Below are 16,567 nucleotides of genomic sequence, written 5' to 3'. Positions count from 1 at the left end.
TTCTTCAAATTCCTTGAGCCAAGCAGTTGGTGTGAACTCAGGGCATAAAGTCACATGAGAACCAGCCTGTGCAGCAGGACTTACAGGGAAGGTTTCTCCCATGTCACAAGCTTTGAGGTAGTCCATTTACTCCAGGTTTCAGGTCTGGCAGAGGGAGATGAAGGAGTGGGTGGATGTCTAGTGCACACCTCCATGCAGAAAGAAGTGTAAAGTCCTGCCTGTGTGAGAGATGATGTAATAGATTCCAGCTCTGCTGGAACCTGGATTTTATCTTCCAGCCCTGAGCTCCGTTAAGTAATGAAAACTGGCGCTTACCTTCATAGAATGCCACCAGTGAAAGCTGACATGAATGTTTCATTTCGATGTCTGATTTTCACTCAATCCTTAGCCTGATATTTCCTTTTTTTTTTTTTTTTTGCCTGTTCACAGATGCATTCAAGGCCTTCAGTAGATGTGTAGGTTGAGGTACAGGTAAGGAAGTGGGTGTGGCTATGGATGGTGGGTATTGACAGAGATTAGACATAGACATGACCTTAGATATGATTTTTTTTAACATTCACCAGGACATTGGTCTATGTACAACCCATCACACCCCTGCATATGCTCATCTTTTACCCTCTTGAAAACATGATGATGGATTCATCGAGCATTTTGAATGCATTCGTACAAGCTTAAAATTTAAAGTTGAATATGTCCTCAGGCTTCGATTTTACATCTTCCATTTAAGTATCAGATAGTTAAACAATTTATGATTTGTTAGATGGCAGCCATGCAAATGAATTGAAAAAAATTACATTCACACAAGAGAAAATGTAAGATGAAGCACAGATGAAAGAACAATTGAGGAACATCGTTTTATGTATTCAACAAAAATTTATTGGTAACCTCTATGTGTCAAAAATGTGCAGGGCACAAGGGCTGTGGGGTGGAGGGGGTGGGTTGTGTCCTTAGCCTCCCGAGTTTTATAAGCTAAATCCATACGCATCAGAGCCTGTGGTGGAATGAACTCCTTCTCTCTTCTTCAGCTACTCAAAGACATCTACCTCACCAAAGTCACTGCCAATGCTGTCTTACAGCAACACCTCCCTCTCTCCTGAAGTCTCTGAGTTCCTCCTGAATTGTTTTGTCAGGTCCCCCAGCTGGCAGCTCTGGCTGTCCCTGCCCCTCAGCCTCCTCTTCCTCCTGGCCATGGGGGCCAACGCCACCCTCCTGGTCACCATCCGGCTGGAGGCCTCTCTGCACCAGCCCATGTACTACCTGCTCAGCCTCCTCTCCCTGCTGGACATGGTGCTCTGTCTCACCGTCATCCCCAAGGTCCTGGCCATCTTCTGGTTTGACCTCAGGGCCGTCAGCTTCTCTGCCTGCTTCCTCCAGATGTTCATCATGAACAGCTTCCTGCCTATGGAGTCCTGCACCTTCATGGTCATGGCCTATGACCGCTATGTGGCCATCTGTAAGCCTTTGCACTACTCATCCATCGTCACTGACCAGTTTGTTGCAAAGGCAACTGTCTTCATCTTGGCCCGGAATACACTTCTTGCAGCACCTATTCCCATCCTCTCTGCATGGCTCCATTATTGTGGAGAAAATATAATTGAGAACTGTATCTGTGCCAACCTCTCTGTGTCCCAGCTCTCTTGTGATAGTGTGGCCCTTAACAAAATCTACCAGTTAATTGCGGCCTGGACTCTGCTGGGCTCTGACCTCATCCTCATCTTCTTCTCCTACATCTTCATCCTCCGAGCTGTTCTTAGACTCAAGGCAAAGGGGGCAGCTGCCAAAGCGCTGAGCACGTGTGGCTCTCACTTTATTCTCATCCTCTTCTTCAGCACCATTCTGCTGGTTTTCGTTTTCACCCACATGGCCAAGAGAAAGGTGTCACCTGATGTTCCTGTCTTACTGAACGTCCTCCACCACGTCATTCCTGCAGCTCTCAACCCCATCGTCTATGGTGTACGAACCAAGGAGATTCAGCAGGGGATTTGGAAATTCCTGAGGAAAGGGAGTGACAGCAGGAAGTGACTATGTTCTTGCTGCTTGTCTCCATCGAGAGTCAGTCAAAATCAAAATTGAAAGGCAGGGACTAGAGATAAAAATACAGGCCTAATCTTCTCCCTGCTCATGCCTATGATATGAGCTGTGTGTTTCCTCTAAGAGTCCCATCCTGGTTCTTACCTTGCCCCAGTGTCTTGGCAGAGACTAAGGCCCTAGGTATATAGCCTCCTAGCATATTACCCAGGCCTGGGGTTAGGGATTTTGATGAGTCCAGCTTCACACCTCATTGCTGCTCCCTATTATAGCCCAAGCAGACCCAGTGGAGATGAAAAATCTATACTTCCTTAAAAATGCGTGCCCAAAAGGAAAACCTACTTAAATCAGTGCTTTGACTTTGGAGGAGTCAACATAAGATTAAAAAGAGTAAAAAGCAGCTGTTAAAAAGTGTTTAAAATATCATGTTTTAATATTTTTCTTCAGGCATTCAAAAATATTTATTGCAAATTATTTTATCCAGCCTATTACTTAAAAAATGGGGGAAAAAACATAACCAATCTTGGTCCCGTTACTCAAAAGCACTTGGCCCAGCAGGAAAAGCAAAAATATGTAAAATTGAGCATATTGCAATGTTATAAGAGTTTGACAAAAAAAAAAAAACGCATGCATAAGGCACTTTGGAAGCCCAGGGAGAGAAGCCTTTGTTTCTCTAAGTGGACGTCATTTACTTCTCGCCGTCTACACTGCTTCCCAGGCACTTTCTCAGAAACCGAACTACATCCTGCCTCTGAGACCTTCCCGTTTGTCGCTCTGTCCTCGTAGCTCTTTGCCTTGGGTCCACTGGGTTGCCTTGACCACAACCTTTTAGATAGGATCTAACAATATTCCCCCAACTACAAATGCTCTCCTGATGCCTTCTCTGTTTCACTGTTCTGCACAGCACTTGCCACTATCTAATGCCTACAGATTTTACTCCCGTATTTGTGTATGCAGTCTACATTCACTAAAATTATTTTTTTAAAGCTTCTTTAGGCAGAAGAAAATGACATCCAATGTCAATATGGACCTGCATAAGGGAACAGAGAGCATCGAAATGTGTTACTACACGCTTAAACAGGTTAAACGCATTTTATTATTGAAATGCATTTGAAAATATTTTCTATTTAAATAAAAATAGCAACAGAGGAGTTAGCTGATTATAACATATGAAACAGTGAAATGGATACCGGTAATAGTACAAACAAGGGAAGGAGAAATGAAAGCACATTATTTTAAGGATCTTATACCTGTATGAAATGATGTATTCCGCTTGAAGGTAGGCTGTGATTAGTTAGAGACGGATACAATAATCCCTAAAGTACCCCCCAAAATAAAATTGTTATAACATATGGAAACAAAAAAGAACAAAATTTCTGATACCTTAATCCAAAAGAAGGAAGAAGGGAACTGAGAACAAATGCAAAATGACCGATGTAAGCGCCACCCACGGCCATAAACACACTAAGTATAAATGAACAGACACAAGCCCAAGAAAAATGCAGAGCTTATCAGGTTGGATGAGAAAAAGAAAGACCCAAGGAAATGCTCCCTACGCAAAGTACACCTCAACCAAAGACACACGTTAGAAGCAAAAGAAGGAAAATATACATGATACCAATAATAATCGAAAGAAAAGATGAGTGGTTATATTAGTACCAGAAAAAAATAAGTTTCAAAGTTAAGAGCCACAGAAGAATGTGCATTCTTTCAAGGGCCCACGGAGCATTTACTGCAGTTGACCGGATTCTGAGCCATAAAACGCGTCCTGTTGTAATGAAAGGAATTCAGGCTGTGCAAAGTGTAGTCTCAGATCACAGTGAAATTAAGTTAGATATCAACAGTGAAGGGATGCTTAGAAAAACACCAAAACATATAAAATTAAACAATATCCTTCTAAACAATCCATGAGACCAAGAAGAAATCAGAACAGAAGATGGAAATTTTTAAAACTAAAAAATATTAAAATACAACATATCAAAAATTTTGAAATGCTGCTAAAGCAATACTTAGGAGAAAATACATAGCACCAAATGTCTGTATTAGAAATACAAGGAGTTCCCATTGTGGCTCAGAGGGTTAAGAACCTGACTAGTATCCATGGGGATGCAGGTTTGATCCCTGGCCTCGCTCAGTGGGTTAAGGATCTGTTATTGCTGCAAACCGCAGTGTGGATTGCAGATGTGGCTTGGATCCTGCTGTGCCTGTGGTGTAGGCCAGCAGCTACTGCTCCAATTAGACCCCTAGCCTGGGAACTTCCATATGCTGTGGGTGGGGCCCTCAAAAGACAAAAAAAAAAAAAATTAAATTTAAATTTTAAAAAAGAAATACAAGGTTTCTAAAGCAACAGGTGCATGGATACGGAGGAGGTGGTATATATATATATATAATGGAATACTATTCATCCTTAAAACAGTATGAAATTTTGCCATTTGCAACAACATGAAGGGTATTATGCTTAGTGAAATACATCACACAAAGAAAGGCAAATAGTGTATAGTATCACTTATATGTGGAATGTGTCACATGCACGAGTTCATAAAAAAGGCAATCAACTAGGGAATATAACAAAAAAGAAACAGGACCCACAGATACAGAGAACAAACTAGTGGTTGCCAGCAGTCAGAGGGAAGGAAGGAGGGGCAAAATGGGTGTGAGGATGAAGAGACCCAAACTACTGTGCATGAAAGAGACAAGGTACAAAGACATATCCCGCAACACGTGGAACATAGGCAATATTTTATAGTAACTATAAATGGGGTATATAATCTCTAAAAATTGGTTTGTTTTGTTTTGTTTTGTTTTGCTTTTTAGGGCTGCACCTGGGGCATATGGAGGTTCCCATGCTAGGGGTCCAATCGGAGCTGTAGCTGCTGGTCTACGCCACGGCCACAGCAATGCAAGGTCCGAGTCACCTCTGCTACCTACAGCACAGCTCATGGCAACGCTGGATCCTTAACCCACTGAGCGAGGCCAGGGATCGAACCTGCGTGCTCATGGATGCCGGTCAGATTCATTAACTGCTGACCAACGACGGGAACTCCGTATCTCTAAATATTGCGAATCCCTATATTGGACACCTGCAACTTCAGCAATGCGGTGCATCAGCTATACTTCAATGGAAAAGAAGATGTGGTCTGTGCATATCCCCGTGAAATACTACCTGCCGTGAAAAAGAAGGACATCTTGCCATTTGCAGCAACACGGATGGACGTGGAGGACATTATGCTCAGTGAAATACGGCAAAGACATATTGCTTGTATGTGTAATCTAAAAAATGAAGCAAACCAGTGACTATAACAAAAAAGAGACAGACTCAAAGACACAGGGAACAAACTCGAGGTTACCAGTCAGGAGAGGGAAGACAGGACAGGCAAAGTAAGGGTAGGGGATGAAGGGGCACAAACCACTACGTATAAAATAAACAAGTGACAGGATCTATTCCACGACAAGCGGAATAGAGCCATCCTTTTATAATAACTATCAATGGAGTGTAACTTTGAAATTGCAAATCACTATCTGACGCACCTGAAAACATACAGAGTACGACACATCAACTACACCTCAGAAGAATAAAAATAAAAAATAAATATATTTATACGCCATCACTGAAACAAAATTCCCGCAGTACACTTTCTCTAGGTCTCTAAACCGAAGGACATGGATGTAGACAATGGCAGCATTTGGGGTCATACTTAATTACACGCCACGTGGGTGCTGGCTCCTCCCATTGAAAGGGATGGTGGGCAGGAAGGAAACTGAGCAGCCGTCAAAACGAATAAAGTCCAAATAAAACATCACGTATAGGCTCCGCGACAGATTTTACTGCCAAAGCTTAGATCCGTGGTCAGAAATTTGTCCACAGGTGTGGGGCTCACGTTGATCTGGGGTAAAACAAGCTCCAAAAGGAGCGTGGGAGGCGTTCCCCATGTGGCACAGCAGCTTAAGCGTCTGGCGTTGTCCCTGTGGTGGCACAAGTTCCACCCCTGCCCCGAGCACTGGGTCAAGGTCTTATTGCTGCAGCCGCCGCTCAGATTCACTCCCTGGCCCAGGAACTTCCATACGCCGCAGGTGCGGCCAAAAAATGAAAAAGCAAACAACAACAACAACTACTACTAATAATAATAAAGTCAACTCAGAGCAACATGTATCGATTTTCAAGGTTTGGTTAAAAAAAAAAGAAGAATGGATATGTGTATATGAATGACTGAGTCTCTTTGCTGTGCACCTGAAACCAACAGGACATCGTAAGTAAACAACACTCCGATAAATTCTCTGTAAAAAAGGAAAATAAAAATCGCATCAGATTTATAACCCAACAGCAGTTATATAAAATCAGCATCCAGCCATTCTCCTCTACACAAGCGCAGAGCTAAGTAAGCACCCTGGAGAGAAATGAGAGACGTGTTTTCAATACACTGAAGATTTCACTTTTCAGAAGGAAAGACACGTAGGAAGATGCTGAGATAATGCCAAAGCAAGTAAAACTTAAAAAGAAACAAAAAATAGCCTTAAAGCAAATCCTGCTCTGACTTCTATCCCCACAGACTTTTCTGGCCTTTTCTTGAATTTCATGGAAATGGAATCATAGAGCAAGTACCCTTACATTTTTCTGCTTACATTTTGCTGCCTGTGAAGTTGCCTAAATCAGAAATACATTCCCAGTTTGAGTAGAATCCACGGTTTGAGAAAGAGACAATGGTTTATCCATTCTCCTGCAGATGGCTGTTAGGGTTGGTTACATTTTGTGTGTCTATTATGAATAAAACTGCGCTGAACATGTTTAAAAAAAAAAAGGATGGCCTTTAAAGAAATTGAAATGTTTGTTTCATCATTCGAAAAGTGTAAATAATTCACATGAGGTTCAAATAAAAATAAAAATAAAGAAACAGATCGGGCTTCATAGTGACCAATTCTATGCAAATCCCATATAAAACTCTTACATGGGCGAAATATGAGTGCAGTATTTTCTCTCTGAAAAATACTTTGTGTTTTCTCAGTAATATTTTCTTCAAATTCTCTTGCATTTTTATCATTGTAATGCCATAATAAAAGATAAGTTAACAACAAGCCATTCAATTGCATGATTTTAGATGTCCCTATCTATTAAGCATGTGCAAGATAATGTGACAACTTCTCAGTGAGTTTACAGGCTCCGTGGACAGTGTCAGGTGTGTACATGCAAACAGGTATGAACATGTAAGGATGCAGGTAAGACACTCACAACCAGGAAACAGACTGCCTGCAGAGCACATGTCAAAATAGGGCTGAATTCCCAAAAGGTCCTTTCTTTTTTTTTTTTTTGGCTTTTTGCCTTTTCTAGGGCCACTCCTGCGGCATATGGAAGTGCCCAGGCCAGGGGTCCAATCAGAGCCGTAGCCACCGGCCTACGCCAGAGTCACAGCAACGCGGGATCTGAGCCGCAGCTGCAACATGCACCACAGCTCACGGCAAGGCCGAATCCCAAACCCACTGGGCAAGGCCAGGGGTTGAACCCGCAACCTCATGGTCCCTAGTCCGATTCTTTAACCACTGAGCCATGACGGGAACTCTGGTCCTTTCTTTTAGAGAGAAAGACAACCATTTTCTTTCACCATCTGCCAGCCTGTGTGAACTACGATGGCCTTTGGGGCCCACGGGAGCGGGTGAAGAGGAGTTCCCAAAGGGCAGAGCCCCTGAGGCTCTGCAGTTATAACCACCCGGGTAGTCAGCAACTTTGCAAGCTCCAGTGTCAGTGGAGCCAGACCCCCATCTTCACATCCTCGGTGAGTGAGTCTGGGTGACGGGTGCTCGGGAGGCAGCTATTCTGAGATTGACCAGGAGGCAGGAGGGACCTGCCTCATCCCTGGAGATCTGTGTCCTTCTCCATTGCTGAGTCAGTGCTGCTGAGACCATCTGAAGGCGGGATTTTGGATACTGCATCCTATCTCAGGCGAGTGGGCATCGGGGTGAAGCCTGTGTTCAGAGAATTCTCTGACCCTTTGCTCGGTGGTGACCGAGATGCAGAGGAGCCGGAGTTTGTCTGTGGGAGATTAGCGGGTGGGGGGAGCTGAAAGTGCCTCATCTGGAGCCCAGGCATGAAAATATGGGCGTTTCTATGAGGAACACGGAAACTGGGGGCTCCTGGGGCGGGAATGGAGTCTATTGCATATAACATAGCAGGTTGAAGACAGAGTGCACACCCGGGGACCGTGGCGAGTCAGAAAGAAGATCCTCAGATTTCGGCTCAGTCTAAATCATTTCTAAAAAGCCACAGCTGCCACAGCCAGAAAAGCAATGTCAGAAGATCAATGAGGCACCTGTCTGGATGCCCTCGGTCACAATGCCTAACTGCCCTTTGGAGAGGTGTCTGACAGGTCTGTCTGAGGCTGTGGAGGTAGGTGGTCCCTAACAAGCTTCCGCTTCTTAAAGCAGAGCTTCCCAGTGCTGCGCTGTGGGCCACCCTGCCGGGGAAAAGCTTGGCGGCTGGGTCTCCGCCTCAGCCTTGGACCATTCGCCTTCTCGGGCTTCGTCCTCACCTGGCTGGAACCAGTAACAATTGGCTCCAGGTCCTCAGCCCCAGGGCTGCCACTGGCAAGTTCTGACTGCAAACAAAGATGGAAAGCGGAGAAGGGAGAGCTTGATGCTTCCTTCCTCGACTTCCGAGGCTGAGTAGGTGGTGCAAGGCTTCTTGAATGACCCATGGATGGAAGAGCTTTTAGGAACAAACACTCCAGAGAAAAGCAGAGTCGGTGAGTGAGGGAGAGAGACCAAACAGTCCTCTAGCATTGTTCTTAGAAATTTCACTCTCCAGTTAGACGCCATCATCCCCAAACTCTTCTAGAAACCGAATCACGCCTCTTCCCCAGGCTCCCCCGTGGATACGCACGTCTGAACCACCAGTTGGCTGTACCCTCTGAAGGTCATTCCAAGCTTTTCCCTGCTCTGTGCAGAGAATTCTGATTTCTTTCGGGAAGTCCTTTGAAACCCCTAAATGATAAAGCTTCTTGAGGATAGTGAGATTTGGGACCATGACTTGTAAGACTTAAATGTGAAACTTTTGCAGAGTAAGATCAGAGGATGAGATGAGCAAAGGCCAACTGACAAAAAAAGGCAGGAGGTGGGGTTTAAAGGGGACTTTAGGAATTCCACAGCCTGAAGTTGTACAAGGTGTGGCTACAGCAAAGCTCACAGGACTTCCATCACTGCAGCAAGTGGTGGGCTTCGTGGGGTTTATGCCTCAAATTTAGAAGCCAGTGAATGCATTCCAAGAGGAAGAGGGAGAGCAAAGTGAGTTGACTGCACGTAGTGCCCAGAACATGGAGAAGGTCCTTTGGCCGCAGCTCAACACTGGAAGTTGTGTTTCTATGGACTCTTATCTTAATGACACCCTGTACGTTCATTAACGCTCACTCTTGGTGGGCAACTCCACCCGGCAAAGCCCTGACCTGCTAGACAAGATGAACTAAGTTGCGATGAAGAGGGTGAGGTATGAATTAGGGGGGAAAAATAGAAAAAATGTGACCATGAAAGTTGCTTTAGAATTTTTATTGACTCCTGAGGGGTTGCCACTTAGAGGGCAAGCCCAAGAAAACAGTAATAAGAGACACTACCTGAGTCATAAAGCACAGAACCTCCAAAATTCACCCCCAAACCGTCAACGTCTTTGCGAAGTGCATTCTGCTATGAGCAAGAGGAGAATCGGAACATCACCTGAATCTCTTCTGAAGGTCAGGTGGGAAGGCCAGTGCCAGGCAGCACTGGCTGGACAGGACGCTTTGCCGGGGGAAGCTGAGGACCAGGAGACTGGGGGGAGGGCCCGCCCTCCCTCCTCTGAGAGCCAGCCCACGCTCCCAGCCGGGACCCTCTGAGGAGGAGCCTCCGGGAGCTGCTGGATGAGCAGGGCTGGAACTGCATTGGGACCGCAGAAATCAGCACTGGAAGTGAACACACGGCTTGAACCTCAGCAAAAGCGGAAGTAGGTTCCTTCTGGCATGAACACAGCGCTCAGCTCTGGGCCCGCAGTGGCATTAAAGCCTCCTCTCCATCGTCCCCTGCCTCCCTCCAAAGCTCTCTCTCCTCCACCAGTTCGAGTCTCAGAACTAATAATTTCGTCATGAGTAAGGTTTGCTTTTTAAAGAATACTTTTGCTGAGGAAAGCTCGTCATCATAGAATTAGCTATGAGCGCCAGAGCGAACCTCGAGCCTAGAAATTACGCAAATCTAACACACTGGGTTAGAATTACACAGGACTAGGGTGAGCCTAATGCTGTATGAAAGGTTATGATTTTGAAAATCAGTTCTCTTGTTTGTAACGTGGTGATAATATTTAATCTCCCAGGAAGGTGAACGATTACATGAAATGAAGCCCTAGATGTTAGGGAACAATTGCCACGAGGTGGTAGGAGTTCAGAAACTACACCGTATGTTATTTTAGATCATGTTAGTGAACCTGGGGGGACATAAAGAGGGCAGTTCCTAAACTCCTGATAAAAGTTTCTAAACTCATGAGACAGCACTTTAACAGAGACCCCGGTCAGTGTAGACAGATTTGAATGCAGTGGGCCACGTGATTGAAGGACCCCAGGATGACCTGACCTGTGCGTTCTGCCAGGCTACAGCCTTCTTTGGACTCCGTCACGACTCAGGCGGAGGAGAGCCTTAGATCCTTCCTCTAATGTAAATGAGGGCACCACATCCCTTTATCCACAATTCTTTTCTCCAGACTCTTCTCGCCCTCAGCCAGTCAGCCTCGCCCACACTCTCAGGGTAGTTTGTGCGAGAGCCTGCGGTTGCCCGCACTCCTTGGTATTATTGCCTACTATCCCCAGAAGGGCTCTAGTTTTACCTCCTTCAGAGTTAACGACAGGTCTCAATTCAATTTTCTGACCCTGGTACCTGACAGCATGTGGTGGGGGCGGGGGCAGGGGGGTGGGGTGTTGGGGGGGGTGGTTAAATCATGAGAACAATGGCAACCTTGAACTACTGCCTGGAAGGCTGGGGGGAGTGTGTACCTGGATCACTATACAGAAGATGGGAAGGGGAACCAGAAAGGAGAAGGCAGGACTTGACAGGTGGACTTCACCACTGTCCCACTGACGGAACTGGGAGAGTCAGCTTCCATCCTCTTCAATAATCGGTATCGGTACAGCATAGCTGGGTGGGCGTTGCTCATTCTCCTTTTAAAGTTGGCTCTTCCAGCAGGTAGGAATGCTACCAACATGAAAAGCTAGAAATAGAGCAAGCATAAAGCAATCTTTAGGTAGAATCCGTACGTGCTCAATCAAACAACTTTGCAAAGTAACCAACGCTATTTTCAGTTGATAATGTTTAAACATCTATATTTAAAGCAAAATAAATACAGCTGAAAGCTCAGATTGGTGTGGCTGGGGGTCTGGGGCCATTTATCTGAGTGCCTAGTTTGTGCCGGGCTCTGCTACTTATTTGCAGGTGTTGTTTTAGTTAAGTTGTAGATACGGTAGTCCATGTCTTCATTTTTTTTTAATGAAGAAGGACCATGAGTACAAATTTAGAGACGCCCCTGGTATAAACAGCTCTCTAAGTAAGCTCCTCTTAATTTCTGTAAAGTTTCAACTACTCTGCCAAAAATTAACCTTGAAGTCAAATATTTATAAAGAAATCATATCACCTGATCCTTCTACATTTGTTTGTTTGCTTGTTTTCTGTTTTGGTCGCCCCACAGCATATGGAGTTCCCGGGCCAGGGGTCAGTTCTGAGCTGCTGTTGCTACCTATGCCACGGCTGTGACAGCGCTGGTACATTTAAACCATTGTACCGAGCTGGTGATCAAACCTGTGTCTTGGTGCTGCAGAGACACCAAAGAGCCCATCACGCCAGGGTAAGAACTCCATCCTTTTGCACTGTTTTAAGATAATAAGAGTATGGCACAAAGAGTAGACAAATGATTTCACTTCGTGCTGGAGACTCTGCTAAAATCCACAAGTTTCACCTAAGTGAAGGCAACTTCTTCTGTCTTCGTGAAACTTGAACCAGTAACTAATTTTATCCTTTCTACAGATCACTAAAAGGAACCTGCAGGCATATTTGACACAATATGACAGCCCACCAAAATGGCACCATCGCCACTGAGGTTTCACACTTCCTCCTGAATTGTTTTGTCAGGTCTCCCAGCTGGCAGCTCTGGCTGTCCCTGCCCCTCAGCCTCCTCTTCCTCCTGGCCATGGGGGCCAACGCCACCCTCCTGGTCACCATCTGGCTGGAGGCCTCTCTGCACCAGCCCATGTACTACCTGCTCAGCCTCCTCTCCCTGCTGGACATGGTGCTCTGTCTCACCGTCATCCCCAAGGTCCTGGCCATCTTCTGGTTTGACCTCAGGGCCATCAGCTTCTCTGCCTGCTTTCTTCAGATGTTCATCATGAATTGTTTCTTTGCCATGGAGTCTTGCACCTTCATGGTCATGGCCTATGACCGCTATGTGGCCATCTGCCACCCTCTGAGGTACCCATCCATCATCACTGACCAGTTTGTCACCAAGGCAGCCATCTTTATTTTGGCCAGAAATGTCCTTTTCACACTGCCCATCCCCATCCTGTCCTCACGACTCCATTACTGTGGCAGAAATGTCATTGAGAACTGCATCTGTGCCAACATGTCTGTCTCCAGGCTCTCCTATGATGATATTACTATCAATCGCCTCTACCAGTTTGCTTTAAGCTGGACGCTGCTGGGCTCTGACCTCATCCTCATCTTCGCCTCCTACACCCTCATCCTGCGGGCCATGCTCAGACTCAAGGCAGAAGGTGCCGTGGCCAAGGCCCTGAGCACCTGTGGCTCCCACTTCATCCTCATCCTCTTCTTCAGCACCGTCCTCCTGGTTTTTATCTTCACTCTGCTTGTAAAGAAGAAGGTGTCCCCGGATGTGCCCGTCCTGCTCAATGTCCTCCACCATGTCATCCCGGCCGCCCTCAACCCCATCGTTTACGGGGTGCGAACCCAGGAGATCAAGCAAGGAATCCAGAGGTGGCTGAAGAAAGGGTGGTGATGAGCACAGCTGGGGCTCTGCCCCCCACAGTAGGAGGAGTTTTGGATCCATAATGGAAGAGTGGCTTTCTAGGCCTGTAAGTCTATTTGAGTGTTTTAAGTATGCTCATGTGTACCTTTTTTTTAAGATTTCACATGCAAGCGATATCATGTGTTATTTGTCTTTGTCTGGCTTAATTCACCTGAAAAGCGAACTTGGGGTTACCAAAGGGGAATGGTGGGGGAGGGATAAATTAGGAGTTTGGGGTTAATTTATTCACACTACTGTATATAACATTGATAGCCAACAAGGACGTACTGTAGAGCACGGGGAATTCTACTCAACGTTTTGTAACAACCTGTTAGAGAAAAGAATCTGCAAAAGAATAGATGATGATTGATAGATAGACAGACAGACAGACAGACAGACGGATATAAAGTTGCATCACTGTGCTGTACACCTGCTGAAACGAACACAACATTGTACTTCATGTTTTAAAAAAAGAAAATATAAAAGGAAATATAATGAATGAGTGAGCTGAAATTTCTATCTGTGAGTTTTAATCTCAAACTGGATAAACTGGATACTGTGTTCTCTTTAGGACAACGTCAGTTTCATTTTAAGTCTCTTCCTCTCAGCCTTCATCAGGCATCTCCTTAACCCTTTCTCCTTTTCTCCCAGACATGTAATCCAAAATTGTCCAAAACCTGAGACTCCTGGGGCACATGGTAAAGTTGGACATTTATACAACTGTTAATCTGTCAAGAATCTTATATTCCTGAATACACAGCTTTGCAGATTATGTGGGCTGCGTGGTGCGATGTGTTCTTACCCTTGTTTCGACAGAGGATCCTGAATGGGGGAAAGTTGCAAATGGTGGGAAATTGACTCTTTTTCTCTCACCCTCAACCACCTCATCCGCAGACCTGGTGATCTTTTGTAATGTGCATGGCAAGAGGACAGGATTTTTCCTGCAACAATTAGCAGAGTTTTACTAGATTTATGTACTTATTTTTTTGTCTTTTTGTGGCACGTGCAAGTTCCCAGGTTAGGGGTCGAATCCGAGCTGTTGCTGCTGGCCTACACCACAGGCACAGCAACCCCAGATAAAAGCTGCATCTGTGACCTACACCACAGCTCATGGCAATGCTGAATCCTTAACTCACTGAGCAAGGCCAGGGATCCAACCCTCATCCTCATAGAAAATAGTCAGGTTCGTTAACCACCGAGCGATACGGAAACTCCGAGTTTTACTAGATTTAAGAGACTCCCAATTCTCCTCCCCAGTAGATCCGTGCTTTGGACTTTTATCTTTTGGATTCAGAGTGTCACAGTTTATCGTATGCAAACACCTCAGCCAATGTGTTAAAAGAGTGTAAGGATTGTTATATGCGATCCAGGACTAATACTAACATAAGCATTAGACTATCTGAAGGTTGCTTTTTTATTCTATACACAGATTCTAAGCACATTTTGTATCTTGGGAGTTCTGAAGCTCTTAACACAAAAATGAATAGGATGTTGTTACCCTCAGAAGCTCACATCTTGATTAGGATAAATACAAATCTGATTTCCAGGAATATTTTCCTTGTAACAGGAGATAAGAACGGTACCTGCAGGGGCAGAAAGACACAGCAACATAGGAAAGCAGTGGCTAGAGAGTTAGAAGGCTGAGGTGTAAGCCTTGCACACACACACACCCCCCCATACACACACAGGGTTCTTGGGGAAAAGAGGTGTTTCACGTACTCACCATCTGTAACCTGAGAACAGTGAACAATTACTTTTAGATCTTTTCTAAATACGAGCTTTTGTGCCTCGACAACAGCTTATAAGGAAGATCTCTCCATGGTCCAAACCAAGACTGTCTCCAAAGCCTGAGCCTCTCCCTCTTCTTTGGAAGCACTTGCAATCATACATCCTTGGTTGACTTAAGCTTTCACTCTGCCAAGCTCTGCCCATTTCGTCGTCTTCTTCATCTCACAGTGAAGAATAACAAACTGTGATTTAAATTACTGCCCCTTCATAACACTGGGAAGTACCACCTGAAAAATGAGCAGGTGCTCACATTTAAAAAAAATAATTAATGGTACATAATTCATACTTTAGTTGGGGTTCATACATTTCTCAAAAGTAAAAAAAAAAAACAGTCTGTCAAGATCCAAGTTCACACAACAGATAAGCTTTTCCTCTGTTACTTGGGGAGAAACTCCCCCAAATCTCATTCTCGCAAATATTTGGCATAAGAAGAATGGTTTGGTTTAAATGTGCATGAATGGATACTGATGGGGGTCCTACAAATAGAAAGATGTGTTTCCCAGGTAAATGTAAGCTGCTCTCTTAGGAAATAGGAATCGTACGCAAAAGTTTTCGCACTATTGTGTATAAACACCTACTCATTGAGGGCCCCCAAATTGGGAGCCACCCTCTGTACCAGGGTCACCCCGCTTGTTTATCAAGCCCAGATCTCTCAAATTAGCTGCGAGATGAAACATGAATGTAAAAAGGGGCACAGTGTGGATTTAGAGCCCATACCCCACCCCCCAGGACTGAGGAAATTTTATACAAGCTTTGTCTTCCAAGGAATACTGATAGTTACATTTTTAAAAATACTTGTTTGATGGCTTTGCATCTTTTTTGCAACTTTTACAGAGATAGAGGACCCATATCAGAGCATTCTGATAGAGTCATCTGATAAACAAAGTGAGCAGGTTAACAATGGCTTTAGTCCACAAAAATTAAGAATTTCCTCTGAAACAGTCCTCTCCATAAAAACCCACATATTTTTAAACTTTCACATGACCAAATTTAAAAAAAGAAAACATTCAATTATCTTCATAATGCATTTTATTTAATCTAGTATACCTAAAATACTATTTCAACAAAGAATACATGTAAGATCATTTAATAACAAATACTGTGCATGCTTTTGCTGTGTGCTGGGTCTCTGAAATCCAGTGTGTATTTTACATTTGAAGGATGTTTCCGTTGGGACTGTCTGTTTTGAGGACTCAATTGCCACGTGTGGCCACTGGCTGCTATATTGATCAGTGCAACACTGAACATTTGCTTTTCAAAGGCAAATAAAAAATGGGTAGGAGAGTAATTGGGTTGGGGAAGAATGTACCCTTCTTGGGAAAGAGTTACAGCTGCATTCTTTTTTCTTGGCTGGGATTTTGCCCTCTCTTTTATGTCTCACTGTGTGGAAAAAAAGGAAACGAGGATTTTAGAAGAGGCGTGATGACATCTTTGTCCTAGCGCGCCGGCTGACGTGAGCCTAAACCCCAGACCTCCATGTGTGAAGACGAAATGAAGAGAGTGTTCATTTATTGGGTGTTTACAACCTGCAATCTTCAAACCTTGCAGTGACAGAGCTGAAATGGAGCTGTGGATAAGCTTTGGCAGTCACAGAACTTAATGAAAAATGTAAACAGAAACTTTACTCATGATTAAGTGAAAACTAATAGCGCTTAGAGTAAACAATAGATGTTACCGTCAAAGGTTTATCAGAAAGTAGAAGATAGCAATCATAATTTGTACTTTTTCAACTTCTCTTTA

At 44.5% G+C, this 16,567-nt stretch overlaps 2 protein-coding genes across 2 annotated transcripts; both read left to right on the top strand.

Moving 5' to 3' along the window:
- The first annotated feature begins 1,062 nt into the window (after window positions 1-1,062).
- Window positions 1,063-2,022, top strand: LOC125111372 (olfactory receptor 56A3-like). The gene has a single exon (XM_047753315.1). The coding sequence runs from the start codon at window positions 1,063-1,065 to the stop codon at window positions 2,020-2,022; it is 960 nt and encodes a 319-aa protein (XP_047609271.1).
- Window positions 2,023-12,082: 10,060 nt separating this feature from the next.
- On the top strand, window positions 12,083-13,030 carry LOC125111700 (olfactory receptor 56A3-like). Its single transcript, XM_047753749.1, has one exon. It carries the CDS (start codon window positions 12,083-12,085, stop codon window positions 13,028-13,030), a length of 948 nt encoding a protein of 315 aa, XP_047609705.1.
- The last annotated feature ends 3,537 nt before the right edge of the window (window positions 13,031-16,567 follow it).

Source organism: Phacochoerus africanus, chromosome 11 (genome assembly GCF_016906955.1).
Source record: "Phacochoerus africanus isolate WHEZ1 chromosome 11, ROS_Pafr_v1, whole genome shotgun sequence".
Taxonomy (NCBI): domain Eukaryota; kingdom Metazoa; phylum Chordata; class Mammalia; order Artiodactyla; family Suidae; genus Phacochoerus; species Phacochoerus africanus.
The sequence above is the reverse complement of the archived record's forward strand: the minus strand, read 5'-3'. Positions and strand labels throughout refer to the sequence as shown.